This window comes from Rosa rugosa, chromosome 2 (genome assembly GCF_958449725.1).
Source record: "Rosa rugosa chromosome 2, drRosRugo1.1, whole genome shotgun sequence".
Taxonomy (NCBI): domain Eukaryota; kingdom Viridiplantae; phylum Streptophyta; class Magnoliopsida; order Rosales; family Rosaceae; genus Rosa; species Rosa rugosa.
In genome coordinates this window covers 42234009-42250110 of record NC_084821.1, presented here as the reverse complement: position 1 = coordinate 42250110, position 16102 = coordinate 42234009, and the positions used below count along the sequence as shown (strand labels likewise).

At 36.6% G+C, this 16102-nt stretch overlaps 2 protein-coding genes and 1 pseudogene across 2 annotated transcripts; 1 reads left to right on the top strand and 2 right to left on the bottom strand.

Moving 5' to 3' along the window:
- Nucleotides 1-735: 735 nt before the first annotated feature.
- LOC133731893 (uncharacterized) lies at nucleotides 736-2952 on the bottom strand. Its single transcript, XM_062159337.1, has 3 exons — nucleotides 2603-2952; nucleotides 1920-2075; nucleotides 736-1120 (listed from the first exon to the last, which is right to left on the bottom strand). The coding sequence occupies exons 1-3, from the start codon at nucleotides 2882-2884 to the stop codon at nucleotides 968-970; spliced, it is 591 nt and encodes a 196-aa protein (XP_062015321.1). The 5' UTR covers nucleotides 2885-2952; the 3' UTR covers nucleotides 736-967.
- Nucleotides 2953-5089: 2137 nt separating this feature from the next.
- LOC133734023 (trigger factor-like protein TIG, Chloroplastic) lies at nucleotides 5090-11295 on the top strand. The gene is made up of 13 exons (XM_062161684.1): nucleotides 5090-5415; nucleotides 5503-5586; nucleotides 5686-5814; nucleotides 6052-6140; nucleotides 6335-6518; nucleotides 7212-7302; nucleotides 7392-7546; nucleotides 8018-8110; nucleotides 8203-8295; nucleotides 10131-10211; nucleotides 10335-10484; nucleotides 10639-10734; nucleotides 10953-11295. The coding sequence occupies exons 1-13, from the start codon at nucleotides 5152-5154 to the stop codon at nucleotides 11028-11030; spliced, it is 1587 nt and encodes a 528-aa protein (XP_062017668.1). The 5' UTR covers nucleotides 5090-5151; the 3' UTR covers nucleotides 11031-11295.
- LOC133734025 (small ribosomal subunit protein eS25x-like) lies at nucleotides 9028-10122 on the bottom strand (annotated as a pseudogene).
- Nucleotides 11296-16102: the final 4807 nt, after the last annotated feature.

Below are 16102 nucleotides of genomic sequence, written 5' to 3'. Positions count from 1 at the left end.
AAGTGAGCAAAACGAATTCTATTTTGTAATATTTTTTTTTTTTGAATAAAACTATTTTGTAATATTAATGTAACGTCTTTGGTCATTGTAGAAAACGACCCCCCCCCCCCCCCCCCCCCCCCCTCGGTAAAGAACGCGTGTTCTTATCTTGTAATATTAATGTAACGTCTTTGGTCATTGTAGAAAACGATAGTAAGGGACGTGGCCAAACTACATCTCTAATTGATATTAATGTAACGATATGTGATTGTGCCCCATCTCTAATAGCAAGAATTTCTATCTTATCCTCTTTCCATGATTTTAGAGCACTCTACAACCAAGGTGGGCGCCAGCCTGACCAAATTGACTTCCCCAACTAGTTCCATCAGCTCGCAAGTAAATCAACTTTGGTTATGGTCGAAATGGTTATATCAGTACCCCAAAAACTCTAACCAGTGAAAATGGCTTAAGAAAGCTCTATCGTGCGGCAGGATCAATTTTCATTCTGCTCTGAATGGTTAGACACTTTGCACAACCATTTAAACTGCCCGCCGGAAAAGAAAGAAAAAAGGTTTTGACTGACGTCAGCAAAAGGTTTGAGAAAATTATTGTTTCAAGGTTAATGTGAAGCCAACATGACAAACTAGACGTTATGTTCTTCTCTTAATTTGGTTTTAGGTGTCCGTTGGAAACACACCCAGAAACAGGAATTGTGACCCCTTACAAAGAAGTGCCCACAGCTCAACTCACTAATCATTATACAAGCAGTCAAACATCAGCTGCTATTTCATTATGTACTACCACAACATAGCACTTGGTCCTTACTAACCCTACAGAATCCATCCTAATGCTTAGTTACATACATCATAAGCAGTATCAGACTAATATAGAAAACACACGACATCCACAGTGGGTCACCAAATGTTGACTTCATGTTACTACCTTACTTTCTAGGCCTCTCTAGCTTTGTCTTGACAAATGCTACACATCACTGCAACCAAAACCCACCTGAGCTTGCAGTTTTCGTCTGAGCCTCTTTCATTTTGTTCATTAATTCCAGGTTGCCACTGTGACCTTGCAAGCCCAGATCTAAATTCAGATTGTTTATACTTGAGGCCTGCGAACCATTATTATCCAATTCCTGCAATGCAGACAAAATCTGTTTAATAACTTCCAGCATTGTTAATGATATTACAAAATTTCAATCTATTACAGCTCAAGCACCAAAGAACTTATCCACTGGATGGAGAACACGACAAAAGAAAATTTAATTTTCACATTTCTACAAGTGATTATCATTGCAAATGCTGTTAGTTTTCAGAGTTCCCTTATAACCTCACATACTTGCAGTAAATACATAGACTTAAAATAGCATACTAGAAAAAAATATTGAATCTAATAACTCAAGTACTCAACTGTATATTTCACAGCAAACAACAGTATCAGCTAACTGAACTTTATTTTCTCTTTCAGAACAGTAAAAAGAATCTGATCAGTGTGCAAGAGTTATGGTAATAAAGTTCATATGCCCATGAATTGCAAGGAAATTTGACATTTTTTTTTTTTTTCAGCGGGCGGGCGGGGCATCTTTCAGCAAAAATAAAACTTTTCCCTTCCGAGCTGAACAATACAATGGCCAGGTGTTGCAGAGCTATGACCATAAGATCAAGAATTTGGTTGAAGTACCAAGTTAAATATTCAGACAATTTTCCAATTGGTTGACATTTCACATTTGACAAAGAGGAAATAGAAATTTTGTGGGAATCAAGTGTATTTTGGGTTCAAATAGAAGGAATTAAATAACAGTGACCAATAACCCTATAAGATGCTATGTGACAGGGCGCCACAGCAGTTCCTAAACACAGAGGAATGCAGAATCTATACCACAAACAAAAAGCACACATGCAAATGATAGTTGAGTAGGAGTTTAAAGGTCTTACCTCAGCTTCTTGCTCCTTGACTTGATCAGCGTTTGACTTCCCATACATCTTATCACTCAGCACAGTAGATTGGTCTCCCTCACTAGCGTTCTCCGCATCCTCCATGTCCTCAATCCTTTTCTCAACCGCCTTCCTCTGCTCCTCTAGCAAAACAACCTACACAATGAATCATAAGCAGTTAAGCCCTGCTGATCATGACAAAACAAAGTAACTTGGAATCTCAAGCAGCAGTTTTCATCCTTCAAAGTCAAAATCCCAAGCAAAGCCCAACCCTGAAGCATCTTTTCTATTCTCGACATCTCTCAAAGTCGAAAGCATAAGTGCTTGTCCCGAATTCGTTATTTCTATCAAATTTCTTTAGCTCTGAAAGATTTCGCAAGTGTTCATACAAATCAAAATTGGAACAGATACAATTCATACCTAACAAAGAACAGAAACTTCAAACCTAACAGAATATAAGCAGACAATTTAAAAAAAAAAAAAAAATTATTATAAAAATAAAAAATTTCTGACTAACATAGTACTAGCTCAAAGTGTACAGTACACAAAACTTCAAATTACAAAGAAATCCACATAATTTAATCACTTCTGCAACAAAACCCTAAATTTCCATAAACCCTAACTACTCTAACCTTCATATACAGTGACTACAGACACAAAGATGCCTATGCTACTTCACTTACAGGCGTGTAGCGGAACTTCCGGCGGGGCCGCTCCTCGCCGGAGCCGGGCTCGGCGGCTGCGGAGTTAGGTGCGGAAGAAATTGGGGTCCAGCGGCAAAGGAGGAGGCGAGAGCTGTTGTCGTTGTTTCGGGCGTTGGATTGGGAGCGAGAGCTGAAGGAGGACGGTGATGGCGGCACGTGGACCCACTTCTTCTTCCACCTCCTGACCGGGCCGCTGAAGACGGTGGTTGTTGGGCCGTACCTGGAGGACGCTCGGCTCAGTCTGGACCCGGCTCCCTCCATCTTCTAGTGCTCTCTTCGCTTTTCTGCTCTCTCAGCTTTTGGGTTTTGTGTAGAGTGAAGAAGTGAGTGACTATTCAAAAAGGTTTAAAAGCATAGATTGTTTGGTAAAGAACGCGACGACGCCGTTTAGCTCCTCAACACATCAATATATTGCCGGACTTGGTAAAAAAGCGCTTGTTGGTGTGAAAAAGGAAATTATCATTTAAATATTGTCAGGTTAATATAATTCGACGAAAAAGTTAAAAAAAAAATTATATTCCAGATAAGAAAAATTATAGATTGGACAATCTTTGGTCTAATATCATTTCCATGAGTGTGTTTTTTGTTTTGTATTATATGAGAACTGCATGATCCTTTATGGCATTTATGTTGCATGCCTGATGAAGTATTGAGATCATTCGAAAAGAATCGAGAACTATAGGTAGTTTTAGTATGATGCAAATCCATATGTATGTGCAAATTGTTGTCTGCATTATCAGAAGTAAAATGTATGACCATTAAAAGAAATATATATGTATCATAAATACTTGAGATGTTAGAAGGAACTAAACATACCAAAAACAACCTGTACTGTTCAGTATTGTGTCTTATAGTTTAACATTGATTGGGTTTTGATGGTATACTCTTTTCAACCTCAACATCAAATGCACATAATGATTTATAGGGAAATGATGAAAAACTCCACTTTGGATTAGGGAATGATAAAAAATTCCAAGTTATTTTCATGTTTTCATTTTTAGCCTTTTTACTGGTATTTATCCTTTTAACTTTTATCATTCACTTTTACTTTTAATGTGAATAGTATAAAAGAATTTTTTTTTCTGACCGAGCATGGTGGACAATAAATGCTTAAAATCATAAATTCCATATCTTGAATTTATGATTTTAAGCACTTATTGCTGCTAGAATTCATCATCTATATTCAAGGGTAAACAGTTAATTTTCATTATTCATAATTTCAAAGCAGAGTAGAGGATCAAAAGGTTTCACTCCTACCCCCATGGTGACTCGAACCCATGACTTCGTACATAGGTAGTGGGTGCTCTAACCACTGAGCTAAATACCTTCAATTATATTGTCTAATTTTAACAATTGCAAAAAATTATAAAAATGAGTGTCTGAGTTACAGAAACTCTTTTTGATAGTCTCTTTATGAAATGCTTCTTAGAAGAAGTATATCAATGTATAAAACATTAAAACTTGAAACTTTTGTACTCCTATAACACCGACAACCAAAGTCAAATATATATATATACACGATGATCTTCATGCGTGAATAGGTAGGAGGATAGAAATGAATCAAATGATGATAGATGATAATAAAAAAAGGGTTGTCACATCAAGAGAATTGATTCATGAAAGGTACCATACTATGGAGTGAGGAATATCCCAAGTCTCATGTAAGATAATTAAATGCACGACAAGAAACTAGGAAACATTATCAAGCACAAGGTAATAAAATCTCTATGTTTCTAACAAAACTGCTTTTGATAGAAACTGCTTCAACAAAAAAAATTTGTAACGATGTGCTTGGACAAAAGAATTCAAACACTTATAGGGCATGTTTGTTTCACAAGATTATCATGCTTCACCTTAATTTCTATAACAGTCATAGACTCCTCTAACCTGGCGTATGCTATACTAATATCCGACCCATATTTGGTGCTCCTATGACTAAGGACTACAATAGAAAAAAGAAGTATTAATAAGAAAGAATAACAACAGAAGAAAGAAGAACACTAGAAGAAGCCTGATTGGTGGAGATGAAAAAGAACATAGGAGAACCAACTGATGATTAACAATTAACCGAGCCTTGATGAACTATGCAAAAAATAGTGAAGATTACAACCCATAAACAAATCACCTTTGATAAAACAAATTATAGTAGATAGACAAAGAAGAAGGTAGAAAGGTTGAAGAGGAGAGTGAAGATTAATCGATCAGTGCAAGAAAGAGAGCATGAAAGTGAACCCGAACAAGAGCTGTTGAAGAAGGCTAAAGTGAAAGAATGGCATAAGTGAGAGAGAATGATGAGGTTGAGTCGAAAAGCAGAACCAGCGAGAGCACGTTTTAGCGTTTAGACACCTTCTTTCACAATCCCATGAGTTTTGTTGGATAATCATGCGGAGCAAAACGACGCCGCATCTTTTTCCCTTTTGTTGGATAATCCCCATTTTGCCCTCTTATCTTTGCAGCTAAAACTGCCAAGCTCTGAGCTCAGTCTTTGCTCTGCATTCCAGTGCAAGCAAAAACAACAAAGGGAAGCAATGGAGCTCTGCCTCACTGCCATCAATGGTGGCTCCACAGCGGTCCTCAACTCAAACCCATCACGCTCCTCACCCTCCCTTCTTCTCCCCAAAAACCCTTCTTCTCTCCAACTCTACACTTCTCGCAGACCCCCCTCTCTTTCCCGCCAATTCCACCCTCTCCAATTCGCGGTCTCGTCCTCTTCTTCCACCGCTACCACCTCCGAGATAGACCAACTTCCGGCCGACATCAGCGTCACAGAGACCCAACAACCCAATTCCAGAGTAACTTTGCTCAATTTCCCAAACTCTCATCTTTTTTTTTTTTTTTGGGTTAAATACTTAGTACTCGTCTATGTGATCTGAATGCAGGTGAAGTTGAGCATACAAGTGCCGCCGGAGGTCTGCGACGACTGTTACAAAAAGGTTATAGTCGAGTTCATGAAGCAAGCAAAGGTTCTGCCTCTATTTCACTTCTCATGGTTTTGAATTAGCTTGTCAGGAAAGAAAGTTGATTTGTGATTTAGTTTATTTATATGGGTTTAATGTGCTCAGGTTCCGGGGTTTCGGCCTGGAAAGAGGGTGCCGGAGAGTATTCTTGTGAGTTATGTAGGGAAGAAAAGTGTAGACAAGGCTACCATTGAGTCTATTCTGAGGAGGACCCTTCCACATGCCATGTCTTCAGTATGTTTTAAGTTTATAGTAAATATTTATATTTTGGTTGCTTAGATTTTTGTAATTGCGAGTTAATGTGGGCATTTGATTGCTTAGTAGTGTTGTCAAGTAATGTTATTTATTCTTTAGCTTATTGGGAATGCATTAAGAGTTATAATGTTGCAACATCTGCTACATGTTTCTAGTAAAACCCCTCTTAAGATTCTAGAGTTCTCAATTGAAGGTTGGCCTGCTCTTGTTTTACAGATGACCGGCACGGCTTTGACAGACTCGGTCAGCATTCTGACCAAATTTTCTGAGCTAGAGCAGGCCTATTCTTCTGGCACCTCTCTCAGGTTCTTAAAAGTAGACATGTTTTAAGTCACTGTTTCAATTTTTTGATATTCGTACTTAGTTCCACCTCAAAATATCATGATATATAACTCACATTTGAGAAAGGGGAGGCATGTTTAATTGGATCATTTTGACCAGTATTCGTCTTCATGTTCGATTAGATTGATCATACTCACTAGTTCATCTTGTGCTCCAGATATGATGTGATTGTTGATGTAGCACCAGAAGTGAAGTGGATTCCTGAGAACGGATACAAGAATTTGAAGGTCACCGTTGAGATAGACAGTGACATAGATGCACAAAAGGTTTCTGAACAAGAATTAAGACGCCGTCACAAGTCCCTAGGGGCTTTAAGAATTGTAACTGACAGAGGACTACAGGTAACTAATGTTCAAGTTACTCAAATATTCAAATATGGATGTGCTTTCCTCTCTTTTTTGTTTTTTCTTTTCTTTGGGTAATATTCATGATTGGCACTATTTTGCACGTTCATGTGATATGCACCTTAAAGGACTACTCTTGGACTAAATTTTGTCCAAGATTGCATGAAAACAGTTAGATTAGCATATGTTGCTCAAGTTTCTTTGTGGGATTCATGTCATACTTGAGATACTCGGAAGCTGATCATGCGACATCAGGGAATCAGTTAATAAATCTTATGTGTATCAGTTACATGCTACTTTACAGTGGTAGGTTGGGCTTGTAGGGATTCGTTCTGATGATTAAATCTTCAAATGATAGGCCATTAAATTTTTATATATGTATTTCAATTGTCCAAATAAATGGACACTCTCTATACTATATAAGCTTTATTTGTCCAACAGAGAAGAGATTTAGAAGATTATTAACCACATCTGAGAAGTTTTCGACTGCATCTTCTGAGATGCAGTGGAAGTGCTACTTGAAATATATTCAGATACTTCCATATAATGTTGCTGATCTCGCTTGGATTAAAGAATCATATTCATTGAGTTTTTGTTGAATTTTCAAAAGAAACAAATATACTTGCATTAGAAAATCTTCTTCAGCGAGTTGTAGGATGTTTGTAACAAACAAAGCTAAGACTGCTACAGGTTGGCGATCTTGTCGTCCTTGATATATCTGCAACAACAATAAATCAAGACGAATCAAATGTTCAAAATATTCCATCTGCAGAGAGTAAAGGTTTGTCAAGATTCTTCTGTTTCTCCCCTTCAGTTTTAATGTGAAGTACTCTTGCAGAGGGATATCTCAACTCTAATTTCTACCTGCAGGTTATCATTTTGATACGGAAGATGGTGATAAACTAATTCCCGGTTTCCTTGATTCGATAATTGGAATCCAACGAGGTGAAACAAAGTCTTTTCCTCTTGTATTTCCTGAATCATGGGCACAGGAAAATCTCCAAGGAATTCATGCTCAATTCAATGTGAGTGTTTTTCTGTATTGAGGACCTGCATTTTGTTCACCAAAAGAACATCATAAGAAACAATAGGCATCTGCATGTCTTTAAGAAAGAACTTATCACTGTTTTCTTCTTTTAACTGTCCAGCTGGGCTCAGTTAAATTGAAATATGATTATTATCAATAGTTGAAGTTTAAGCAAGTCTTTTCATCGAATTTATTATGTAATTTATTTTTGTCTGGATTTTTTTCCAGAATAAAGTTAAGATAATTCTTCTTAAATTTGATGAGTTTGAAAAAGGTGTAATAGTGTTTTATACTCTTAATACACTAAAAATTGACTTCATTCAATTGCCACCGTCCAGGTACCCAGTCGATATGCAACAGCTTTTAAGTTTTTGACTTTTTGTAACAGGCTACACAATTATCTTGAGAAGATGTTTTATGCATCAAAGATACTAAATAAACTTTTTGTTTCTTTTTGGATCTCCTTTAGGTTGAATGCAAGGAGTTATTTTACAGAGATTTACCCGAATTGGATGACTCCCTTGCTCCTAAGCTTCTTCCTGGATGCACCACCCTGGAACAGGTGGCCTCTATGAACTTTTGAATACTTTCTCTGGACTGCTGCTTCAAATTGTACTGTGTTCAATATGAATGAAATTTTCTGCACATCTGTAGGTCAAGGAATCACTCTTGCAAAAATGCCAGGAACTAGAGCAAACAGCTAGAGAGCAAGCAGCAGATAATGCCATTCTCGATCAGCTTTGCAAGGTGATTTTAATGTCTAAGAATATATTCAATTTTTGCAACCTTTTGTTGGTCTTTACCTTTTCAAACAAGGCAGTGCATACCCTTTTCATCTGTGGGAGCGCGCATATAGTTAAGAGTGTTTGATATACACATAACTACATAAGCATAAACCTTAAGTTGACTGGAGTAGGACCCTAAAGGTTTGACAAGTTAGTAGACTGTTAAGCACAGTATCTTTTGTGACGTGGTGGATATGCGTGTACCTTTGTGCCATTGTTCGTTGTACCTTTTTTTTTTTTTTTTTTTCTTCCAGCCATGTTAACGTAGTTGCATAGCGGTGTAATATCGGAAGATGGCTAAGGGAAGAGCTAAAGTAGAAACTGCCGTGTTTGGTTTCTTATTTTTAAAATGTACATATTCACCGAGGACTAAATGTAATATCGGAAGATGGCTAAGGGAAGAGCTAAAGTAGAAACTGCCGTGTTTGGTTTCTTATTTTTAAAATGTACATATTCACCGAGGACTAAATTAATTATTTCAATTTTCGAACAAAACTTGATTACATTGTAATGACTTTTCAATCAAAACTCAAGTCCTTCTGGATATTTTCAAAATCAAGGCTTAATTGACTGCAAACCCAAGTTATTATCTCAAGATCCACAAAATATGTATCTTGAGTTTGTGTACAACAATGTTTCTTTGCAGCTAGCTTCCAGGTGGTAAATATTAGACAGTTAATTCAGTTGTTGTTGGTTTTTTTTTTTTTTTTTTTTTTTTAATTTAGAACACCAAAAAAAGTAATGCATGTACAAGTAGAAACTAACTCCATTAGAAACAGATACAGCCAAGAAATCCCTTTTAGAAAGTTAGAACAGCTAATTTTAAATCCTAAAACGACATAACAGTAAATAAAAACCATGTTCATAAAATCAAAGGGGAGATTTAGGAGTTGGTTGCCCTGGTGTAGATCTGCTGGCTCGCGTGAGCAGACACCATCCTGATTGAGCCACGAGCCATCAACTCCTTGGTTGCCCTCCTTGCCAGAGACCCATTGATCCTGAGACGATCGGAGAGAATGAATGGTATGTTGAGCTTGAACTTGGGAACCTCAAACAGGAGCTTGTCATAGGTGGCCTGGTCAAAGAGCACCATGCTGTTGGCCTTCTCTAGTTGCTTTCCTTCTTCTTTTCTTCTTCTGCTTCTGCTTATCTCCTCCAGACTTGGCGGGCTTCAATGAGGCTTGGGGAGCATTTTCCTTCTTCAGAGGCATTGAAGAATTTTCTCTCAAACTCTCAGATTATTCTCTATTGCTCTCTGTTCCTTTGGTATCTATATGTCTTTGTCGCTGCACCACTGCGTCCTAGTTATAGCAGTCTATGTATGTTAGTATTGCAATATGCAACTAAACAATAAGCATAGAAAGCCAACACCAACTGGGATTTTTTTTTTTTTTTTTTTTTTTTCAGCAAGTAGGAAGTTGATCCTACAAGGATATCATCAGTCAAAGCACCTCTTACGTATTATTACTCCTTATACTTGGTAGACTCGAACTCTACTCCATATTTAAGAATTGCGAGGCACAAAGAGAGAGGGTAATGGAGGTGAGAGCAGCTAGTGAATCCTGTATTCTGCTCACTAATATTAATTCTTATTTAGCAAGCATATTATAAGACAGCAGTACATATGTACAACATAAACTAATTCCTTATCTTTTTTTTGAATCCACAAAGGAGATACATGTGTACGCCTATTAAGACATTTTTTTAAGTGTCGGGCCTGTTGGCATGTCAAACGTTTTAAATTTCTCCCTGATACAGGAAACTTCTTTTGTAGTAATTGTGTCTTGTTGCTTGCAGATGGTAGAGGTTGATATTCCTCAATCCTTGTTTGAGGAACAAGGTAGGCAGCTTTATGGAGCCAAACTTTTAGAGATACAGGTAGTAGATACAATGTACTTTTATTTGGTATTGCGGTTTGAATTGTGCATGTATGAGTTGGCATGAATTTGTGTGCATTTCTCTATTATAATCTTTCATCTTTTGGTTGTTGTGTTTGCGCAGGCAAATGTAAAAATAAATGAAGAGCAACTGGCTACACTGTCAGGTAAGAAAGCAGTGGATGAGTACCTTCTACACCAGAAGGAGAATATCATGAATATGATAAAACAGAGTATGGCTGTTGGAGACATATTTAAACGGGAAAAGTTGCAGGTATATAAATTTGTATGATCAGATTAACTATCAAGATTTTTCTGTCTGGAGCCTTTTTGTAATATGCTTCATAGCACGGTCTTTCGAAATTTACATATGTAACTGCAAACCTATCACTCATTCACAAATAAAATGTGGTTTGTTGCTTTTGCAGTTTTCAACAGACGATCTTGTGAAAGAGGTCGAAAATTCCATTGCTGAATTCAAACGTCAAAAACAGGATTATGATGAGGAACGTGTTAAGGGACAGGTTAGCATATGCCATATTTTAAGTTTCAATTGCCTTGGACCTAATTTCTGAATCTCCCACTCTGTCTCACCACTTGGACTTGCTCTGCTTTACTTTATTTGGACCGGTTCTTCAGTGTTTTGACTTCTGCCGAATATACTAGGAGCAGTTTTCCATTATTGTTCTTTACTGGTATTTGACTAGTGGCAATTACAGCATCTCTTCCAATATTTGTGCAGGTCCAAGAAATTTTAGAGGGAGCAAAGGTGCTTGAATGGTTAAGAGAACATTCAGAGATTCAGTACATAACTAACTAGATGACTAGAGTGGAGAAAGCATGTCTGCATCCGCGTGGTAGGTTCCAAAGTTTTGGGCACGATGGTACTGGAGGCTACTCATTATGTTTCGGGAGAGCTGACAAAGTTTGAAGCATGCCTATTTTTTCCTGGTTTCTTGGGTTTAGAGCCTTTACCTGTGTTTTTGTTTGTTTGATAAACGAATCCAGTGCTATGTTTCAACATCAAGACTTTACTTTGTAAATTCAATCCTATTCAATAGAATGCCCAGCTTTGAAGTTCTCAACTGCTTTCTACGAAAAAAAAAATCATCAAAATAAGCAAATGAAGAGAGTTATAATATATACGATAACTGCAATCCTCCATGCAGCTGCAAGGTGTATACAACTGAGAACACGCCCAATTGAATCAATTTTCATTCTCCAACCTAACCCCACTTTTCCGAGTTCTTTTATTTTCATCGAAAAGAGATAAAAGCCCGCCATGTCTTGCGGTCAGGGGGCTCTCCCCTTGCTGCCTTGCAGTGTTCACCATTGTTTGGCTACACAGCTTTGTTATTTATTTGCTACACACTACACTCCTTCTAACACAAACATTCAAGGGTGATATTGAAATTGACAGAGTTTGGTTTCATACTCCTTGTTTTTTTTTTTTTTTTCTTTTTCTTATAAAGAGGATCAAAAGATTTCACTCCTACCCCATGGTGACTCGAACCCATAACCTCAATCTTAGGTAGTGGGTATTCTAACCACAGAGCTAAGAATATCATTGTGGCTACTTCTTTACAGACTTGAGACTTTCTATAGTTTTAGAGTGTATTGATATATCAAGGAGACTGATTTGATTTAGAGATAGATTGGTTTCATGCATTAGTAAACTAATTGATACTACTTCACTTCCGTATCGAACTAGTCAACTTTTATACCAATCTAAATCTACTTGATATATCAATACATTAATGTACCGGAGAACTTGTGTTTTAACTTCCATAACTTTAGTTAAAACGACAAGGCACGTGTTATCTATTGTAATACCAAACCTCTTGTCAAGGTCAAACACATGGCAACTTGCAAGTCACATTGTGCCTAGAAAGGTCATACAGGTGATGATAAGATTGTACCTTGGCATGTGGATGACAGCAATGTGTTTTTACTTATGGAGCTCTGGTTAATTTGGACCTACTCTACGTCCTACATTGCAGCAACTACTTTCCGCAAAAATGTTTTGTAGCAATAAATAGGAACACCAAATGTTGCAGAGACCGAACAAATTCTTGCTGGGGCTAAACAACTCTGGACATCGTGTTCAATAACTGGAGAGTGGAGGTCATCAATTACTTCCATGAATGAGACTCACAGCAACTGCCTTTCGTTGTCTCTGAATGAAACTTCAAAGTTCCCACAGAATATAAGAAGCACACTTAGTGAGAAAATGATTTTTTTTTTTTGCTAAGTGAGAAAATGTTGCAACAAGAATTTTATCATACAAATTAAGTTGGTGATGGCAAGCTCGGGGTAAAGCAAGTCTACAAACTTATGTGCAACATCATCAAATTCACCGTTTAAGTTTTACATTCAGATCTAAGATTTTGAATTGCATCTAGAATTCAAGAGCTAAATACTAAACTCATGCATGCTTATTGCTTTTTAATGTATTATTCAACTCTAAAAATCAAAAATCAAAATAAAAAAAAAAGTTCAAAGCATGTAATAATAGAATCGTCCAAAGAGCACATGAAAGTTTTTGTCATGTACAATTCACCCAAACAAGTCCCATATATTCCCTGTCTAGGCCACATGAAGCAAAACCCTACAAAGCTCTTGTTTTTATTTGGCCCAATCACAATCATCATCGAAGTGAAACTATATATCCAAAGGGATTCAACTTCAATACTACTCAAAGTCTCAAACCTTGATTTTCAATTTATTATCAAACAAAACCATGCATAGTCAACCTAAGTAATTAATTAAGCAACTAAAGGAACCAAACCCTTTGTATATTTTGAACAAATCAAACCCGTGAAAGATAATTTAGTTGGTTCGCTAGATGATATCTCCGTGAGGGACGATGACGTTTGAGATTGGAGAATTCCATCTCAAACAAAATATAAAAAAAAAAATATTTTGATTTGTAAGTTAATAGTTTATTATTAATTTCTGCGGAGACTTTTTTAGTAAATTCAACACTTTTTTTTGTTTTATCTATAAGCCAAACTATTTATTCTTAATCGATCATGTTTTGTTTTCAAGCTGCTCATACTCTTTATTTTGATAATTTTAGTCTAGGTTGTATTAGGGGTGGCTCTTTATATTCTTTAATTTTTATTTTGTAATTGAAAAGATTTATATGCTAATAAAAAATTCCTGCGATGTATATCATTGTATCATCATGAACAACTACTAAAATAAAAACAAAAAGGGGAGGATGTGAGAATAAACTTATCTCTCATGAAGAAAATAAGTAAAGTGATGCATCTATATAGGAGAGGTGCGACACATTAACCTCACTGGCTCACTCAAAACTCAACTAGGCAACTAGCTCATTTCATTATTGTGTTGTAAGACAACATAGAAATGACATTCTCAAAGCCCCTGTCTAGTTTTCTGTTTTGCATTTGTTGTTATTCTATTCTCTTATGATGTTTCAGCAATTAGAAATTTTTCTATGCACTGACAGTATAAGTGACCAAATACTTATAAGATGATCTCAATCCTTAGTATTTTTAATCAATTTTTTTTCTTTTTCTATAATAATCAAAAATTGTATTTGATGTAATCAATCATCCATTCATGTTGGTGCAAGTACACGTCAATCCCCGCCCGGCGGCTACACTAACAAATGGTCAATTTCTTCCTTTAATCTTTACGAAATTACATATCAAATTGAATACACACATATTCTAATTATGGAAGCAAAGTGCTAAGAAAGTAAGAAGTGGAATATCGCCCATATATAGCTTCCAAAGACATTGAGGTTCTGACTAACAAGTACTAGTTTTTCACTAATGTCAAGCATTTGGTACGTATAAAAGAATATGTAAGATGAGGATGTGATGCATGGCATTGCAAAATCAAACAATACAAAAGACATGAGAGATTTTAGTTTGTTGATATCCAAAAGAATTGGAGGGCATGGTGAAAATGGAGGACTTGGAGAGGTTAGGTGCTCGAGCATGAGACAGAGACGTCAGATAATTAGCTCTTGTCTGAGTCTGTAGGTGGCATCAACCATCAACTATCAACTATTAACAATGGACGCGTACTTCTGCAGTGTCAATAAAGTTTTGGTTTAATAGTACAAATGTCGTAATCACGATTTGTACGCATTGTAGCATTTTATTATCTATTATAATTAACTAACTGTATTTTCTTACACATATTATAATTGCGTCAAAAATTTCAATAAGCTAATATCATATCTGCTTCTTGTGTTACTATCACTCATATTGAAGATAAAATATGACCAAAGTCGTCCTTCTTAATTATGCTTGATTTCTCTAACAAAAACTAAGAAATTAAAATTTTGGTGATGTTCAGTGGCGGAACCAGGATCGAAATGTTGTCTAGGCTAATTAGAAGTGCACAATAATTTTTTTTGTTTGAGGTTTGTAACCCAGTGGGAGGCTTATCCTCACGCCTTTATTATTTTGGATCAAAACATACAACGGAGGGGACATAAAACCAAACCCCTTAAATTAAAAACTAGAAGTATACATTTGTTGTAAAACAACAATAAACTAACTAAATCGTACCCTCCGAGATCCACTCACTTCAAACTCAGCAATCACAGAATCATTATCAATGCTATCAGCAAATTCTTTTTCAATGTAGAGAACCATCAAATCATCAAAAAACTCATCTTCCATCTTATTTCGAAGTTTGTTTTTTATGATGGTCATAGATGAAAATGCTCTCTCTGTTGTTGCTGTAGAAACTGGCAGAGTCAGCACAAGACAAATCAATCTATAAATCATAGGAAAGAATGCTGACTTTCTTGATTCAACTAACCGCCGACACAAATCAGACACAGTAGTTGTGTTGGCAAATTTTGGATCATTCTGAATATCTGCTAGAAAATACCCACACTCCATATCTAGAGCAAGCATATGATATGATGTAAAATCTCAAAGCAAGATTGCAAACATCTTCACATTTAAATGATCGAAAATTATCACGTGGATCAAATATAGCACTAAGAATAAGGAGCTCCAACGAATTATCTGTAAATCTACTATCCAACTATGCCAATTGAAAGTCTATCACAACATTAAGTATATTGACCCGATAATAATGCTCATTTGTAATATTTTGTTCACAAGCCCTTGTACTTTTCTTATAAGGAGCAGACATATCTGGCATTCAATATCATACTCACAACAAAATGCTTCAACCCTCATAATCAAATCATCCCAACCATTGGATGAATTAACCGATTCATCATGGCCTCTAAAAGCACATCCTTGACGTGCCAACAACCTTACACTCTCTATAATAGTAATAAGCCGGAATCGGTTATCTGCTACTTCTTGTGATGATTGTGTGCTAATCACTCTTTCAATATGCTTAGATGGGTTTCTTAGTGACTCCCACTTCTGCATGGCAATATTATGTGGGGAATTTATGCCACCCATGTGAAAGACAATGCCATTTTTTTGACATAACATTCTTTCAACCTTGAAACCCATGCTCAGTAAATGCTGGATGATGGGATGGGTATCTATCAAACAAGAAACAAGGGAAGCAAAATGCTTTGTCCAACTTTGCGGAATACTCAAGCCACGACCATTCTTTGAACCACCTAGGATTAAATTTTCAACCTTGACCTCCGTCAAATGATAATGGGTAAAAACTTAAGTGAGGTTGATACGGTCCTAAGACCACATAAGCTCTTCGAATATTGTCACGCTCATTCAAAGGGTACTTACATATTGGACGCCGTATTCCTGGATCACGTTCAAGAGAACTAACATCAAAACTTTCTTCTCTCTCAATTCTTTCATTATGACACTCTTCTAGTGGAATAGATGGAGACGGGTTTAAAGGGACATCATTAATAGAATTCTCAGTCACATTTCTACTCCCACTCCCACTCCC